Source organism: Carcharodon carcharias, chromosome 16 (genome assembly GCF_017639515.1).
Source record: "Carcharodon carcharias isolate sCarCar2 chromosome 16, sCarCar2.pri, whole genome shotgun sequence".
Taxonomy (NCBI): Eukaryota; Metazoa; Chordata; class Chondrichthyes; order Lamniformes; family Lamnidae; genus Carcharodon; species Carcharodon carcharias.
This window is the reverse complement of record NC_054482.1, coordinates 63131426-63150998: the sequence shown is the minus strand read 5'-3', so window position 1 is coordinate 63150998 and position 19573 is coordinate 63131426. Positions and strand designations below refer to the sequence as shown.

Genomic DNA, 19573 nt, shown 5'->3' with positions numbered 1-19573 from the left:
ACTATTTTTTTCTTTAAAAAGTTGCAATGGTCATCTTTCTAAATTATGTTGGAGTGCAATGTAGATTTCCCAGTACAGACTAGAAAATATTATAATGACAATGAAAAAGCCACATCTACAAATCACCAATAGCCTGACATATTCAACAATACTCGAGCAAATCACACAAAGTACACAATTTCATTAAAAAGGATAATTTATTGCCACTCAAAAAAAAGGTCATCAGGAACAATAACTTACGGCCATACAGGTTATATGTAGTTTTGTCTTTCTAGCAAACAGACCTAGCAAACAGCGGGTCATACAGCTTCTGAGAATTCATTGCTTTCAGCAGACAGAGATAAAAAAATGCATCATCAACTATGCCTTCACAAAAATATTACTTCCATTTAGATACACTCATTCTCTTTATATCTTGTATTTGTTGTGTTTTGGCCAATATTGTAACATTTTCCACATATCTAAACAGTATAAATTCTAAATTTCTCTAACATCAGACTGTAAGTGGCATGCATTCTGCTTCAGGTTCAGGTAGTATTAAATGATTATATATTTTAGCTAAAACAGTGAAAGGATTATTTCATAAAAACACAATACAAGAGGTATGACATCAAAAAGAATGAAAGAGTGCATCCATTAGGTGATTACTGGACCATTAACTGATTGCAACCTGCCATCCCATTCAAAGTACTTATGACCAATTCATTGAAAAAATACATTCTTGGTGTCCTTCAATACAGAAATTTCTACAGAATTATCTTAATCCTTCATTCTTGTAGGTCAGCATAATTTTGCAATAAAAGATTGGTTCAGTGAAGCAGAACTGTTACTTGGCAGGAGATGATTAGAGGAACTTCTTTAAAAAGAACTTCGGAAAAATATTAAATAATTCTAGGGTTAGTATAGACCAAACAATTGAATTATGTGTGGAGTGTAATGACTACTTAATTGCTAGAGCTTTCAAAACGTAATGCTGAATAAACAACTGATTCAGGATCTTTAATGTAGAGTGTAAGGGTAGGTACATTTTCTGGAGTTTTCTTTGATTTATCTTTTGGAGCAGGAAGAAATTTTGTAGAACCTTACTTCCAAACCAAACATTTATTTTTCTCTCAACAACTCAATAAAACTTGCATTAAACTTCTCTTCCCTCATTCCTTCTCAGGACTCAAAACTGTGGAACTATTTACTTCCCTTGACCTTCCTTTTATCCTACAATAAACAAGCTTTTAAAATGTGATGTTTAATTTCTTCCTACTCTTCTTGGTCTTAATGAGTTTTGACCTCTCTCCTTTAAACCTCTGAGATTAATGGGTAAGGCTGAAGTCCATGAAAGAGAAGCTGTCATACATCAGGATTTTTGGCTATAAGTGGTTAGAAGAGAGTTTAAATAAATATACATTTGCGTGATGCTATTAAGTTAAATTCAGCTCCAAAGAGCTTAAAACCACAACATGCATTTCCAGAAATGGAGATTACAGTTCATGAAATGTCTCTGCTGAGAATGATGTTTCCTGTATATCACAACAACTTGAGACAATGAAGGATCATTACAAATGCATGAAATGTTGGCTGTCAGGAATCCCCAATTGACCATTCTTGGAGCATGAAGAGCTGGAGGAGGGCCTTTGGCTTTCTGGCCAGCCAAGAAAGGAGCCCATAGAGATATAAGGAGTAAATTTCCACAGTGATATATCCCACTTGGCAAGTGTAACTTTGATCAGTAATACAGCCAGATTCTAACACTGGAGACTGCACACCCCAAGGAAGGAAAATTCCTAGACAATGATTGTCATTCCTTCTATCTTATCCCTTCATATACCAAAACAACATGCACCTGCTTCCTCAATCTCCTAACTGGATAGAGTTCAGGTGAACCTTTGAGAAAGGGTAGAAAGGGATCAGGACAGATAGGAAATGGCAATAACAAATGTGTTTAAGTCACTACTTCTTATTGTTGCAGGTGAAACAAATGCAAAAATTTACACTCAAGTTATTCCATTGTCCTGTTCAAGAAATAACCTAGATGTACAACAATTACATGGTATTTATTTTTTAAAAAAGAAATAAACTGTTTTTCACAAAACATGAGTAATAATTTACAACTGTGCACCGTCAGCACTATCATTCATCAGTTTTGCTTTTCATTTCTCATGTACATAAAACATTTCTAACTATGAGGTAGTCATACACGTTACCAATATGGCATGAAATACTCCTGCTGAATACAAATTCGGGTCACTATACTTTGGTCTCCAATTCATCTATTTCAATGGTGCAGTGATCCTTTTTGGTGTTGAGGCCCAACTCCATTTGCACATTATGGGGTCCATCTGTGGTAACTGCATAGATTTGTTTGTCTGCCTTGTTAGCATCATTTGTGCATCCATTTCTCTGATAGGCCATGATCTGATTAATGCTTGTAGGCTTTGTTTCACAAATCAGTGGAACCTAAATAAGATAAAATTGTGAGATTAGATAGATCACTCATTGTATCTGAATAATTTGATAAATTGCAGGTCACTCAAACAATGATATAATTGCTTTGTCATGTACAATTAAGATGACAAGATTCAAAATCATAGTAAATTTTAATCTTCATTTCTTGGGCAATAGTGTGGTGGAGTGGATCACTAACCATTACAGAACCATCTGATTTACACTGCATTATATCGATGAACAGAAAACTGGATAAATGATCCACTCTATCATAATACCATCCAGTGAAGTTGAAAATTTACTCTTGTATCCTAGGTACTGAATCAAAGAAGTTCTTAGGGAAGATAAAGGTAATGGATAGCATTTTAGGATTCCAAGACAGGAAGTGAATGAAATGCAGTACACCATATGAATTCAGTCAGTTACCATATTTGAGGAAGTAGGAACTTGTGATGTTCATTCTACTTTCCTCCTGCAGTCTCCTCTTCCAGGTGTAAAGGTGGGATTGACCTGATAAACAACTATCTTTGTTTCAGCAACTGGGCATGGCATTTGGTTCATTGACTATCCTCCTCACAAAGTGGCACTGGCAACCCACCATCAGACATCCCATAACAACCACGCTTGGCCACCAATCATGACTGTATCTCCCCCAACCAAAAAGACAGGTTGTGGTAGTTCTCGCACCAGAAAACACTTTATAGAATAGAAGGGTATGATGATTGACTATGTGCAGAATGCTCTCACATGCATCTGGTTCAGCCACAGGTATGGGGTTTTCTGCACCAGCTACAAATGCATTCCCAGTTGAGGGGAGTAGAATAATACAGTGCAATAAGTGTCTCAGCAGCAGTCTCACTAGCCTACATGCTTAAATGCAACATACAATGCTTTATGAAAGATTCGTAGAGTTAATTCCATAGTCTCATGCTTCTAGCACATGGTGGCAGCTGCAGCCAGCTGCATTGCAGGAAATCACATGCACATAACCAGTGACTTTACATCTATTAAAATTAAGGAATCAAAAATCTCCCCTTATTTCTCACACTATTCTTGCTGTGAGTGCTGGTCCCCAATAGCAGCTTGGAATTGGGGTTCTTATATTTAAACCACAAATAGAAAATTAGAGGGTATAAAGTGCTGGATGTTTCTTTGTAGTCTTTTCTCTCATGTAGGATGTGTGATGCTGCATTTACATCACAGATCTCATGCAAAATATTGCATAGTAGAGTGCTATAGTGTAAACATGGCACACATACACCATACTCCCAATGGGCTACTTTGGTGGGAGATCACTGGAAACTACGTTTACACGTCAATTAGGAGTCTCTGCTGAAGGTACAGTGGCTGATTAGGAAAAACCCAAGGAAATTCCTGATGCAAATCCAATTCTAATCTGGCAGGAAGAAGTATCTTAGAGCGGTACTGCTCCTTAATTTTTTGCCAAAATAAAAATCTTTAGAATCAGTTTTCGGTGCCCCCTCTCATTGTATTTAATGGAAGAACAGATAATCAAAGATAATCACTTCGATATAACTGTGAGGAGGTTATGAGACAAAAGCTAAGCTTGTATCCTCTTCAGAGCCATCAGGAGCTGCTGTGTAGATAGATTATGATGGAGTATGGCATGAATTGGGAGATAAATGTAGGATTTCACTAATCTGAAATTACAAAATGAGATCCTAAATCATTTTTTTCCATTTGCTAAAGGCCACCACCAATAATGATCAAAAGTATTCACCCAGCTAGTGCCAATGACAAACATGTCCAACAACAAGCCCACAAAGCATTTTTGACATCATTCCAGTCACACACAGCCCAGTTGTGGGTTCTAGTCACAGTAGAGAATACAAGTGAGCAGGAAATTACTAATTAATTTAACTGATATTGATGGTTCTTAAATGTTTTCAGTTTATTGTGGTTTTGTATGTTGCAATCTTTGGAGAGATGTTGAGCAAACAGAAAGAACCAAGCTTAATTTTGTTCTTGTGAGGAATATTTTGGACCAATTATGGATTTTTCAAAATTGAAAAGCTCTGTAAGGCCAAGGGGAACCTATTTAAATCTTTTCCACTGATTCTCATAATGGCTTAATGTTTTTTGCCAACATCAGGAAAAAGTTGAAAGCTATTGGATTATATGGAAAATCTTGGATTAAGGATAGATAAGAGAATCACTGAACCTATTTCTCTGATAAGGTTGCATACTGTCAACCATTTTATTCAAGATATTCATCAATTATGTTTTGACAATGTCATATGGAAAAGACTTAAAATGCTGGATTTTAACTATTGGTGGTAGCAGGAAACGTGGTAGTGGACTAGTCACCCATCGGTCACCTCACCTGATTTTCCTTCAGTACTTCAATGGTAAGAAAATCAGGCCAGGCGCATAGCAGGCAGCCAATCCTCTATTGGCCTTAAAGAAGAAAGGATCTGTAAAGTATGTCCCACAGTATTAGTGTCCATTCTAATAATGAAAGCTGCTAAAGCCTCTTTAAAAAAAAACTGCATCAAGTGCAGTGTCCTTTTGCAAATCAGTGATATTTGAATGTTCTGGGGGTTGCTCTAAAAGTATCTCTACACAGTATTTCAAACTTTTGGCATTAGCTGAAAGACAGCATGTCACAGGAGACAGCAGGCATTAGGGCCAATCTGATTTTGTCACCAAACATAACCTTTACATAGCCATGACAATAGGGAATTGGTACCACAGATTCTAGATCACCACAAAGTTTGTAATGTTTGAAGGTTTTTACCTGTTTGACGTAGAAGTGATTTTCATTTAATCTATATTCTGAAGTTGCTATGAAATTTAATTCTGTTCACCTAGGGTCGACTTCAGAAGACAGACAAAGGTTATCTCTTATACTGTAAAAGAATACTGCGGATGCTGGAAATCTGAGATAAGAACAGAAAATGCTGGAAATACTCATGAGTATGCCCTGAGGATTTCCAGCACTTTCTGTTTCCATCTCTTGTGCTATGCGGGGAATAAAATTCAGAATACCAAATGAATCAGCCATCTCAGAATTATGTTTCTTGGTGACATCATCAGTTTAAGGCAATAGGGAGTCATCCAGCATAACAGCAGATTCCACCATGTTTCAGGCTCTGCTCATCTGTCACTGAATTCTTCACTCATGCTTTTGTTACCTCTAGATTTGATTATTCCAACTCACTCCCAGTTGAACTCCCTTATTCTACCCTCCATAAACATGAGATCATCCAAAACTCTGCTGCTCGAGTGCTAACTCATACCAAGTCCCATTCATCCATCACCCCTGTGTTGCTGACCTACATTACCTTCCAGTTAAGCCTCATCTTGAATTTAAAATGGTCACCCTTATTTTCAAATCCCTCTAAAATCTTTCCCCTCCTTATCCTTGTAATCTTTTCCAACCCTACAATCCTCTGAGACATCTGCATTCCTCCAATTCTAGCCTCATGAGCATTCCAAGTTAGCACTTCACCACTAGCAACCATGCTTCAGCTGCCAAGGCCCTGTGCTCTGGAATTCGCATCCTAAACCTCTCTGCCTCTCTACCTTTTATTCCTCCATTAAGTTGCTCTTTAGAACATACTTCTTTGAAGAAGCTTTTAGTCAACTCCCCCAATATCTCCTTACGTGGTTCAATGTCACCTTTTCTTTGTTCACTCTTGTGAAGTGCCTTGGGACAATTTACCAAATTAAAGGTGCTATTTAAGTACAAGTTCTTGTTGCTCTTGAGATGTTCATACCTTTAAAATTAGAATGCTTTACATTCAAATGATGCCCAGCAAGAGATTCAACTAAACAGAAATCATAATTTTCACACCAGAGGGGTGATTTTTCAACCTCAATGCTCACTTTTGTGGCAGCTTGGTGGTCCAATCCTTGGTGAGGGTCAGAGGTCAGCTTTTCACCATTTCCTTATCCCTCCCCCTAAAAAGGCAGCATACACCTTGAACCTGGAACAGTGTCAGATTTCAGGGATTTTTTGGCCATTTCTACTTTAAGGCTCTATATAAAAATTTGAGTTGTTTAAAATGTGCTTTGGAAAAGGGTTTGTTCCTCAGGACAGCCTTATGCTAGTCTCTGAATCCAAAATTGAAAGAAAAGTAGTTAATATACTTATGGAAATATTTCCCCCACCCCACAGAGAGCAAACAATAATTGATTAAAAAAGTGTTTTACTCTACAAATTTTAATATTTTCCTGACTAAGAGAAAGCAGCAAAGATACCAAGAACGGCAGCCTGGTGTTTGGACTGAAAGGCAGTCGAACAAAAAAAGCTGCAAAGAGAAACTAGTTCTGCAGATGGATTGTGGGACCGAATGTCAAAAGATTATCCTGTCCATGTAAGAAGACCCTCTGAAGCAACATACTTCTTTTCGAAGTACAGAACCTGGTGTAGAAGGAACTCACAAACAGTTAGTGCTTAAAAGCCAGTCAACTTGCAAGCCAGACACTAACGTTTGAAATAAGTTTGTTCCAGAACATGGAGAAAACGTGTAAAAGGGGGAGTTGATGACAATGGGCTGAATTTTGCCCTTGACTGGCGGGCAGCCGATCGCCGCTGCCAAAATGGACCCCGCCACCATTTTAAGTGGGCAGGCCAATTAAGGCCCGCCCAGTGTGATACCTGATAGGAAGCACTATGCATTTCCTATGCGGGGTGGGGGGGGGGTGGGATTCCCCAAATGCAAGAGTGCGCTCTTTTACGCATGCACGTGAAAGAACACACATCTTCCTGAGGCTAAGTGGTACCTCAGGGAGATCACTGAAAGGTTCTCAAAGTTTAAAAATAAAAAAACAAAAAAAATCATTAACATATCCTCTCATGTGACAACGTCACAATAGATGGGAAATGTTAATAAAGTGCACAAAAACTTTATTAAACTTTTTTAAAGCTGACATGAAACCTCATCCCGCCGGTGGATGAGGTTTCATGTTTTTTCAGAAGCCCTCCGGGGCTCCTGGCCTGCCCACCAACCTTAAGGTTGGATGGGCAGGGCCTTTAATTGTTTTAACTACCCTGTCAATGGCCTCAATTGACCAATGACAGGTCGGCGGGCGGACAGCTGATTGCGCTGTGCCCCCACCTTCCTGAAAATTTAAATAGGACGGGATGATGTCGGGGGCCCCACCGCCAGCTCGCCGATGGAAAAATTCAGCCCAATATACAGGATTGAAGTGATGCAGCTAGAAATGGAGGGTACATGTAAACTCAGAGAAGAAAACAAAAAACTGCAGATGCTCAAAATCCAAAACAAAAACAGAAACAGAAATACCTGGAAAAATTCAGCAGGTCTGGCAGCATCAGCGGAGAAGAACACAGTTGGCGTTTCGCGTCCTCATGACCCTTAGTTCTGTTGAAGGGTCATGAAATGTCAACTGTGCTCTTCTCCGCCAATGCTGCCAGACCTGCTGAGTTTTTCCAGGTATTTCTGTTTCTGTTTTTGTTTTGGTACATGTAAACTAACTGAAATTAGTTGAGAAACAAAGCCTAAAGTATTTGGTCAGGAAATGTAGATATGAATAAAGTAAATAGAAAATTCTGTAGGATAATTCAAATGTGAATTTCATGCTTGTTGTTTTCACCAAACACCAACTCCACACAAGCTAGTATATTCGTATTTATGTCAGTGAGCTCCCAACCCTTAAAGCTCCAAGTTCCCTCTGGTGAGCTCCTGCCAGTCCTAATGAACTCAGGTTGGGAACATATGTGAAGGTTTATCACACAGTGTATCGTTTAACACTTATGATCTCATGCCAAAACACCATTGTTTTTGAATTGCTGCCACATTTACACCTTCCTGTTCATTAAAGGGAAATGAATCTCTTTCCCATGCCATATTTCATGCCGTTCTCTATTTTATCATAATTTCTGAACTTTTCCTTATTTATTCCAAGTTCTCTATTTAAAATATTCTTCTACATTGTGTCCTCACTCAAGACCTGTTGCTCTATCTCCTGATTGTCATAATTCTATCCTAGCAGCTCAGAACTATGAATCTTCTTAACCCCTTCAGTCTTCCCTTTATATTACAATTGCCAGGCTTCTAGAACTAAAGCGCAGTATCACCCAATCACTTGGAGTATCTTGTATTTCCCATGCTATAAAATTGATGGTGTCCTGCAGTATAGAGCATCATCCCTTAGCTGCACTTCTTTAAATAAATCTATTATGGCCAGAATTTTCCAGCCCCTCACACCAGCGGGATCATCTGGTCCTGCTGATGTGATTGGAGATTTCAATTGCTCAACAGCCCTGCTGCAGGGGAATCCGCCATGGGGAGGCTGGAAAATTCTGGCCTATATCCAGAATTTTTTAGCAAACCCTTTTTTTAAACATGTAATGAAAGGGATCACTATGCAATTTACATACAGCATCCTGAAGAGAATGACACAGGCTCTTTCTCCCTCCTCAAATTAAAAAAAAGTTTTGGAGGAAGCATTTTCACGTGAAAACAATGGCCCTTCAAACATGAAAGTCACCGGGACAATGTCCTACATGTCAAACTTTCATAGCCAAGCTACTCTCAGGTTTATACATTGCAAGGTGAGTGTGGAAAGACTTCAACACAACAAGGAACATTTGTCTATACAAGAATAAAATAACATTGTTAGGAACTAGGGAAAAAAAGACTCATAGCAATGCTCACAAAATAATAGCAAAGACAATTTAGCTATTGCAATCATTGTTCAGAGTGAGGTTTTTCTTCCTCTCCTGAAAGTGGTGCAGCTTTGTGAGTATTAGCAGTCAGCCTCTGGCACCTTGCTAAAAGTGCTTTTCTTGAGGGCTAAACCTAGACAGTGCAGAAGCTTTGTGTCCACAGAGAATATCATTGCTGAAGTTGATCCTGTCTTTGCCTGATATCCACATTCTTTACAATGGAGGTCCTGGTTGCTTTGACTGAGATAAGTTAACATAGATCAGGCATCAAACCTGGCATCTTCCTGGGCTGAATGGCTCATTGTCATACCAGATAATTAATATATAGAGCCACTGTGCTTTTGGTGGAGCATATGAATTATTTTCTATGACTAATTATTAAACCATCAGTTTTTGAAAGAGTTAACAAACCACTAGACACATCTGTTGAGTAAAATAAAGTTTGAAAAGAGAGCGAAATAATTTTCTTACTTCATCATTTTCCTGAGTGAAATTCTTTCGGCAGATATGAGCCATAATTCCAGCTGCCAGAGCATCTCCCAGAACATTAATCATAGTCCGAAATCTATCCCTTTAAAAAAAACACTAAATGTTAGCAGTCTGTAAAAATAATAGCCAGCCATTTGAGATAAAAACAACAATAAAAAAGGAAAATATTTGCTTTACAACTTACAATGCCCAATCTACTGCAATTATTAGAGTGATGTCATCTGTGGGAAGACCAACAGACGTCAAGACGATAACCATGGTCACCAGACCAGCTTGTGGGATTCCTGCTGCACCTATACTGGCAGCTGTCGCTGTTATGCTGGAAAAGAAAAGAAATACAAACTATTTTTGTTGGTTAAGGCTCCAACTTTTGAATGTAAGCTTTTCCTGCCTTTACCCCTAACTCTCCTCCTGTGACAGAGGGGGTGCCCTTTATCCACACCTCGAGAAATTCTGTTCTAAAGCCACAAGGTCCCAGGGCAAACAAGAGTGGCATTAGGGATGGTGCTACCTTCAACATTTCCTTCCCATTTTGTGCACTGTAGCACTCTCAGCACAGCTGGCATCAGGACTTCAGTTATGCAGGGTTGAAGGCAGCAATTGGGTGCTAGTGTAATATCTGAAAGAACATTACACAACATTTCAAAATTGCCATCACAAAAAGTGCAATCATATTCCAGTTTTCCACATAGATCATTTGGTGCTTCAATACGATCAACGAACATTACAGACATCTCAACAAGGTTGTTACAGACGTGCAGTGGGGTTCAAGTTATCGACATAGATCATGTTGCACTCTGAGGTGCTTCAGTACAATTGTGAGACATGTAGTATTCACTGCATACATTCAATGTGAGTCATACAGCCAGAGGGGTCTATACACTTTCCAGTCCCTCGGTGCACTGTGGCAGAAAGGTCTTAGACAGCGACCTCTCCCCATTGCGTCTTTGCGGCGGCTGCCCCAAGTTTTAGTGCGTCCCTCAGCACATAGTCCTCAACCTTGGAATGTGCCAGTCTGCAACACTCGGTCGGGGCCAATTCTTTGCACCAGAAGGCCAACAAGTTTCGGGCAGACAAAAGAGGGTCTTTCATCAAGTTGATGATCCTTCAGCTGCAGTTGATGTTTGTCTCGGTGTGTGTCCCTGGGAACAGCCCGTAGAGCACAGAGTCCTGTGTCACGGAACTGCTCAGAATGAACCTCGACAAAGACCTTCTTTGCAAAGGCACATTCCACAAGAAGGTGAACAACTGTGTCTTCCCCACAACAGCCACCTTGAGGGCAGTGTGTGGAGAGGATGAGACTTTTGGCATGTAGGAAGGATCTGATGGGGAGGGCCTTTCTTACCACCAGCCAAGCTATGTCTTGGTGCTTGTTGGAAAGTTCTGGCGATGAGGCATTCTGCCAAATGACTTTGACAGTCTGCTCAAGGAACCAACCAACAGGATCCACCATCTTCCTTTTCCCTCAGAGCCTCTAAGACGTTACGTGCTGACCACTGCCTGATGGACTTGTGATCAAAGGTGTTCCTCTGCATAAATTTTTTCACAAGGGACAGGTGGTATGACATGGTCCAGCTACTTGTAGCGTTCCGTGGCAGCATGGCTAGACCCATTCTTCACAACACTGGGGACAGGTAGAATCTCATAATGTAGTGACACTTGGTGTTTGCGTACCGAGGGTCTACACACAGCTTGATGCAGCCGCACACAAAGGTGGCCCTCAGGATGAGGGCAATGTTGGGCACGTTTTTTCCCCCTTTATCTAGAGGCTTGTACATCACGTCCCTGCGAACACAATCTATTTTCGACCTCCAGATAAAGTGAAAGATAGCTCGGGTGATCGCCACAGCGCAGAAGTGAGGAATGGGACAGACCTGCACCACATACAGCAACACTAATAGCGCCTCACACCCGATGACCAGGTTCTTACCCGCAATGGAGAGGGAGCGTCACTCCCACATGCCCAGTTTTCTTTTCACCATAGCCACTCGCTCCTTCCAGTTTCTAATGCATGCCCTGGTCCCTCCAAACCATATCTCCAGCACCTTCAGGCCATCTCACCGGACGTTGAAGAGGATAAGGGAATGCTTAGCTCAGTTCCCAAAGAACATGGCCTCACTCTTGCCACGATTTACCTTGGCTCCTGAGGCCAGTTCGAACTGGTCGCAGATGTTGATCAGTCTGCGCACTGACAGCGGATCTGAGCAGAAGACGGCGACATCGTCCATGCAGGGAGGTTTTGACCCGAGTGTCTCCACTGCCTGGGATTGTCACTCCTTTTATGCCCGGATCCTTCCTGATGGACAAAGAGTTCTATGCAACACACAAACAGGACAGGGGAGAGGAGGCAGTCCTGCCTGACTCCAGATTTAATTGGAAAACTATCTGATTCCCGCCCATTGATTGAAACTGCGCTACTTATATTAGTGTAGAGTAGTTGGATCCAGTTGCGGATTACCTCCCCAAACCCCATTTTGGAGAGCATACTTTGTCAAGGGCCTTCTCCTGGTCTAGGCTGGTGAGGCAGGTGTCCACATCCCATCCCGTACATAGGTAATTGTATCCCTGAGTTGCGCAAGATTGTCAGAGGTGTTCCTGCTGGGGACAGTGCAGGTCTGGTCAGGGTGGATCACCAACTCCAGAGTGCTGGCAGCTCTTCAAAACCTTGGCTGTGTCAGCAGGCTAACTGACATGGGGGCATTGCTGCCAAGCTCACTATTTATATTGTGGTACCAAAATCTGTTTTCCAATTAGATTTTGGTGCCACATCCATGTCCCAACAATCAACATAAGGTCAAAAATTAAATTACATGTAGTCTCCAGCTTCAGAATAGGCTACCACAAGGTAAATAGCATTGTGCTGGTTCTAGTGAAAGAAAACTGTTGGGATTGGAAGCATGACCAATGTGCTCAGCTTGAGACAAGGGGGGGCACATTAAAAAAATCAAATTCAGCAGTAAGTACTTTGGGACAGCAGGAAACTAAGAGCAAGGTAACAATATGTTAAATCCAAATGGCATCTCCCCATTCCCAGTACTTGACAAAACATTGTGGTTGACACAGGTCAGACAGTTTACAGTTATTTGTAACATGAATTTTCATCTAATTAGGTCACAACTTCATGGTAGAATAGCACCACAATATAAATTGAAGTTTTGCCTTCCCTGATTGCTTCTGAGAAGCTGAGCTATATAAAACCTTGTTGTCTAAGTTCTTTCCCTGCTCGATTAACTGATCTCAGCAAGGCAACAGCTGGCTGCTGTGCTACATTGAGGGATGGGATGGAAATTGCCATTTATTCTCACTCTTGATATATACTCCAGTCCCAAACTAGCTGGCTCTTTCTAATGTTTTCTAGAGTAGCCTAGCAAGCCATCCAGTTGTAAAAGAACACGCACAAAACAAAAATTGGGAGAGTTGTCTCCTGGAACAGCTTGATATGGAGGTACTCAGAGTTACATCAACTACATCCAAGAGTGATCAGCATTCCTGGATATTTCCTGTTCCACCTGTAGCATAGACCAAACAGAAGTGGGGGCATAATCATATACAGTGAAGTGGATGTGGCCCTACAGTTCTCAGCATTGACTCTGAATCTCAAGAGTTCTTATGGCTTCAGGACAAACAAGCTACAAATAAAAAAGTGTACCTGTGTTGTTGTTCGACAAAGACTAGTTTAGGCCTATCTATAGCATGATAACCAGACAGCACTCAACATCAATAGCAAACTAGAATAGGTGTCAGAGGGCAAGTGGCTCCCATTGACCCAAACCCCAGTTAGGAGAGGAAGGAAAAATTGGTAAGAAGCTCCTAAATTCCAATTTGCTCTCAAATGAAAATTCCATTTACCTTACAGTAATAATTTGCCCAAAGTCCAGTTCATAGTTGTTAACTTGTGCTATAAATATTGCTGCCACAGCTTCATACAAGGCAGTGCCATCCATGTTGATTGTAGCTCCCACAGGCAAAACAAACCTCGCAATTCTTCTATCGATATGATTATTTTCCAACAGGCACTTGAAGGTAATAGGCAAAGTGGCAGAACTGTAAATGAATAATCAATGGTAATCACAGTTAATACTACAGTGCAAGACTGAAATAGTGAACAGATCCAAGCAGATCTAATGGGCTGAGCTTTCATCCCGAGACACACGCAGGTTTGGAGGCAGCCGTGCTGGGAAAATCACAATACCGAGCTACAGGCTAGTTTCTCAATACATCCCCAGCTCCTGGCAATTTTGGTGGAAGGGTCTTCTCAGAGGTCATGGCAACCCACAGAAAGTGGTGGGTAATCAACGGAGGCAGTTAACGAGCCTCATGAGAGCTCGTTGCAGGGCTGATTTAGATTTTTAACGCAATGCACGGGAAACATGCTTGGTCATCAGCACGTCCGAGGAAATAGAAACAGAAAATAGAAGCAGGAGTAGATCATTCAGCCTTAGAGTCTGCTCTGCCATTCAATATGATCAAGCTGATCCTCTACTTCAATGCCATACCCCCGCTCTCTCCCTGTATCCCTTGGCACCTTTAGAGTCTAGAAATCTACCTATTTCCTTTTTAAATATATTCAATGGCATATGGCTGCACGGCGGAGAGCCAGTGGGGTATACTGCGGGAAAATGTGGAATTGCCCATTTTGGAGGGAAGAATAAAAAAGAAGCATATTATCTAAAGGAAAGAGATTGCAGAGCTCTGAGATACAGGGGGATCTAGTTTTCCTACTTCATTAATCGCAAAATATTAGTGTGCAAGTACAGCAAGTAGTTGGGAAAACTAATCGAATGTTATCATTTATAACAAGGGGAATTGAGAGTAGGAAGGTTAAGCTTCAATTATACAGGGCATTGGTGAGACCACGTGTACAGTATTGGTTTCCTTATTTAAGGAAACGTATAAATGTTTTGGAAGCAGTTCAGAGAAGGTTTACTGGAGTAATAACTGAAATGGGTGGGTTGTCTTATGAGGAAAAGCTGGAAAGGCTAGGCTTGTATCTGCTGGAGTTTAGAAGAGCAGGAGGCAGCTTGATTGAAACATAAGATCTTGAGGAGTCTTGACAGGGTGGATGTGGAGGGGATGTTTCCTCTTGTGGGAGGATCTAGAACTAGGGGTCACTGTTTAAAAATAAGGGGTCGTCCATTTAAGACAGATGAGGAGAATTTTTTTCTCTCAGGGCAGAAATTTTCACTTAGCAGGCAGGCACACATTCGACCCGCTTGAGCGTGAAATGACTCGCGTTGACGTCGTTCGCGTTTCATGCTGGGCGGGCCTTAATTGGTCTGCCAGCGTGAAATCATGGTCTGATGCTGGTTGCGGGCAGCAGTTGGCTTCCCAACTTCCCCCACTGAGCCCGTCCGCCAAGGGCTAAGTTCTGCCCTTAGAGAGTTGAAATCTTTGGAACTCTCTTTCTCAAAAGGCGGTGGAGGCAGAATCTTTGAATATTTTTAAGGCAGAGCTAGATAGATTCTCGATAGGGAAAGGGGTGAAAGTTATTGTAGGCAGGAGTTTGGAGTTGAGGTTAAAATCAGATCAGCCATGATCTTATTGAATGGCACAGCAGGCTCGAAGGGCCGAGTGGCCGACTCCTGCTCCTAATTCGTATGTTTGTATGCGCTAGAGAAGTGGGACCCATTCCTGATGCTGCATAATGATGAAAAAGCACAAAGGAACTCCTGCACACAGTGGCCATTTCATAAGACAAGCTCGCAGAGTGTTTCAGGTGTGGGAGGTAGGCCAATTGTGGGAGAATGCACCTGTTGGGCTCAGTGGAGCACAGCGGGCTGGGAGTGTGGCAGCTGTTCCAATGTAGCTGGTGGTAAGTGAGGCCAATCCTGATATTTTCAGATCCCATCTGCCTCTGTTCCTGCCCTCAGCGTGGGCCAAAAATTCATCCCCTTTTCTCTACAATCAGTAATTTACCCTTACTGCCCAGTATCTAATCATTGGATAGTGTGACTTGGGGGTCATTACAAGGAAACTCTTCATTGTGTGTCCTGGATATTGAAATCTTGCATTTGCCCTCTTGTGTGTTTCTTCTATGTTGCGGACAGTGTCTACTCCATTGTGGCACATAAGCCTCATCAAGGTAACAACAACCGACCCTATCTCAGTGAAGACTAGGGTTAAACAAGGCTGTGTCACTGTACCAACTCTCTTTTCCATCTTCCTCTTTGTAATCCTGTACCTCACCTCCAGCAAATTACCTGCAAATGAGGAGATAATTTACAGAACAGACAGGAAGCTGTTCAACCTGTTCTGCCTTCAATCCAAAACCAAAATCAATCCAACTCAGTCATTGAGCTTCAATATGCAGGTGACACTTGTGCATGAGCTCACTCAGAAATTGAGCTCCAGGTCATTGTCGACTACTTCTCCAAAGCAAATTAGAAAATGGGACTTTTACTAAACACCCAGAAAACCAAGGTGCTCTACCAACCAACTCCCACAGCACAGCAACTCGCCCCATCAATTAAGATCAATGGTGAGACCCTGGAAAATGTGGACGATTTTCCATATCTTGGAGCCTCATCTCGATGAAGACAGACACAGGGGACAAAATTTATCATCGTCTCCAGTGTGCCAGCTCAACCTTTGGTCAATGAGGAAAAGACTATTTGAGGAGCAGGGTCTCAAACCCAAGACTAAGGTCATGATTTACTGGACAGCAGTGATTCCTACACTCCTGTATGATTAGGAGATTTGGACAATCTTCAGCAGGCACTGGAGATGTATCCCCAACGATGCCTTCACAAGAGCCTCCAAATTTGATGCCAAGAAAGATGGTCCAGCAGAAGTGTTCTCTCCCAAGCCAACTTGCCCAGCATTGAGGCGCTAATCACTCAAAACCGACTCTGCTGGGCAAGATATCATTTGTATGCCCAATACCAGACTCCCGATGCAACTGCTCTATTCGGAACTTGGTCATTGCAGCAGACTCCCAGGAGGACTATGGGAATGCTCTAGGGATGTCCTCAAAGCATCCCTGAAGAGATCTAACAACACAGCCGACTCATGGGAGTCCCTGGCTTGTGACTGACCAAAATGGAGAAGGCTCATTCAGGAAGACACCGAACATTGAGTGAACATTGGGTGGAGCTTAAGAAAGCAATTAGAAGAGCAAAGAGGGGATACGAGAAAGCTCTGGCTGGTAAAAGTAGGGAAAATCCCAAGATATTCTATATGTGTGTCAATGGGAAGAGGATAACCAGGGAAAGAGTAGGGGCCATTAGGGACCAAGGGGGCAATCTATGGGTGGAGCCAGAAGACGTCGATAGAGTATTGAACGTATACTTCACATCCATCTTCACCCAAGAAAATGAGGATGAAGGTATGAAACTCGGGGACAGAGGCTGCGAGGTTCTTGAGCAAATTGATGTAGGGAGTGACAAGGTATTGGAGGAGTTGGCAGGTGTAAAAGCGGACAAATCTCCAGGTCCAGAAGATTTGTGTCCCAGACTGCCGAGGGAGGCAAGGGAGGAGATTGCAGGGGCTCTGACCCAAATTTTTAATTCCTCTCTGGCCACGGGGGAGGTGCCAGAGGACTGGAGAACAGCTATTCCGCTATTTAAGAAGGGTTGTAGAGATAAGCCAGGGAACTACAGACCAGTGAGTCTCACATCATGGTAGGAAAACTATTGGAGAAAATTCTGAGGGAGAGAATCTATCTCCACTTGGAGAGGCAAGGTTTGATCAGGGATAGTTAGCATGGCTTTGACAGGGGGAGGTCATGCCTAACAAATTTGATTGAATTTTGTGAGGAGGTGACCAGGTGTGTAGATGAGGGTAGTGCAGTTGATGTAGTTTATATGGATTTCAGCAAAGCCTTTGACAAGGTCCCACATGGGAGACTTATAAAGAAGGCAAATGCACAGGGGACACAGGGTAATTTGATAAGGTGGATTCAAAATTGGCTTAGTTGTAGGAGACAGAGGGTGATGACAGAAGGCTGCTTTAATGACTGGAAGCCAGTGGTGTACCACAGGGGTATGTGCTGGGTCCCCTATTATTTGTCATTTATATAAATGACATAGATGACTATGTGGAGGGTAGGATTGGTAAGTTTGCAGATGACACAAAGATTGGCCGGGTGGTTAAGTGTGGTTGAGTGCCTTGGGCTACAGGGGGATATAGACGAGTTGGTCAAATGGGCAGATAAGTGGCAGATGGAATTTAATCCTGAAAAGTATGAGGTGATACACTTTGGAAGGAGTAATCTGACAAGGAAATATTCAATAAACGGCTTGAAACTAGGAAGTTCTGACGAACAAAGGGACCTTGGTGTGTGTGTCCATAGATCTCTGAAGGCGGAGGGGCATGTTAGTGGAGTAGTGAAAAAGGCATATTGGACACTTGCCTTTATCAATCGAGGCACAGATTACAAAAGTAGGGAGGTCATGTTGGTGTTGTATAGAACCTTGGTGAGGCCACAGCTGGAGCACTGTGTGCAGTTCTGGTTGCCACATTATAGGAAGGATGTGATTGCACTGGAGGGGGTGCAGAGGAGATTCACCAGGATGTTGCTTGGGCTGAAACATTTAAGTTATGAAGAGAGGTTGGATAGACTTGGGTTGTTTTCGTTGGGGCAGAGAAGACTGAGCGGCGACCTGATCGAGGTTTGCACAATTATGAGGGGCATGGACAGGTTGGATAGGGAGCAGCTGTTCCCCTTAGTTGAAAAGTCAGTCACGAGGGGACACAAGTTCAAGGTGAGGGGCAAGAGGTTTAGGGGGGATGTGAGGAAAGACCTTTTTACCCAGAGGGTGGTGATGGTCAGGAATGCGCTGCCTGGGAGGGTGGTGGAGGCGGGTTGTCTCACATTCTTTAAAATGTACCTGGATGAGCACTTGGCACATCATAACATACAAGGCTTTGGGCCAGGTGCTGGTACATGGGATTAGGTATTTCTCACGTGTTTCTCATGTGTCGGTGCAGACTTGACAGGCTGAAGGGCCTCTTCTGCACTGTGTGATTCTGTGATTGTGAGACTTTGTTTGAAACTTGCAGAGGTGAAATCAAGGCATCAGAGAGAGCTCACAAGCCTTCCAGCAACTCATCTACCAGACCCTTCAAGCATCACCTGCCCCACATGTGGCAGTCTGCAGATCATGCAACAGAGTTAACAGCCATCTCAAACCCCAGCAAAGTGGAGTTGAAGCAAGTCATCCTTGATTCTGAGGGACTGACCTAGAGAAAGGATGGTGTACTAATGAACACGCTTATGAGATGGGGCTAATAATAAACCAAAAAGCTGATTTATTTTCTATTAAATTTAATTTATATTTTTACTGAATGATTGCATTGGAACCTGGCAAAAGATTATGAGAACATACCTTGATGAAGTGGCCAAAGCTATAAGCAAAGCTTGAAGAATTCCTCTTATATAAACTATTGGATTTTTCTTGGTGATAAAGAAGTACACCATGGGTAGAACAAATAGGCCATGGACTACTAGACCACAAACCACTGTGATAGCATAGAAACCCAGTTTCTTTCCAATTGCTGTTGGATCATCCATCTCCAATATTTTGCCAGCAATAAGGAACACGATGCCTAATGGGAAATAACTAATATAAAGAGCACATTATTTTAAATGTAACCAATGAAGCAAAACAGAAAATAAGTAGAAACAAAAGCTAAATTAAAAGACAAACACTCATCCAATGCAAGAATCACCTCTGGACTGCCACTATTTAGATCTCAAGTGGTGTCCTACAGAACTACAAAGGATTTTAGTGTTGAGAAAAGGGAATTGAAAAAACACTGGAAGAGAAAAGATTTGCAAAGCTGCAAAGAAAGGGCTGGGACTTGAATGTACTGAATTGCTCTTGCAAACAGCCAGCACAGACACAATGGCCTCCTTTGTTGCTGTAGCCACCCTATGATTCTATGGGCAGGATCTTTCTGATGGCGGGCTTTTCTACCTCACCACCCGAAGAGTCGAAAGATTTGCAACACTGCTGATGCCCAGCAACCGCTTAACCCAAGATCGAG

The 19573-nt window shown here is 42.1% G+C and overlaps 1 protein-coding gene across 1 annotated transcript in view; it reads right to left on the bottom strand.

Moving 5' to 3' along the window:
• Positions 1 to 207: 207 nt before the first annotated feature.
• slc1a7a (solute carrier family 1 member 7a) overlaps positions 208 to 19573 on the bottom strand; it is a 76116-nt gene continuing 56750 nt past the window's right edge. The window contains exons 7-11 of the mRNA XM_041207817.1: positions 18913 to 19146; positions 13436 to 13630; positions 9771 to 9905; positions 9569 to 9668; positions 208 to 2451 (exon numbers count right to left, since the gene is read on the bottom strand). Of these exons, the coding sequence (XP_041063751.1) occupies positions 2242 to 2451; positions 9569 to 9668; positions 9771 to 9905; positions 13436 to 13630; positions 18913 to 19146 (874 nt within the window). The 3' untranslated portion in view covers positions 208 to 2241. The remainder of the gene's footprint in view (positions 2452 to 9568; positions 9669 to 9770; positions 9906 to 13435; positions 13631 to 18912; positions 19147 to 19573) is intronic.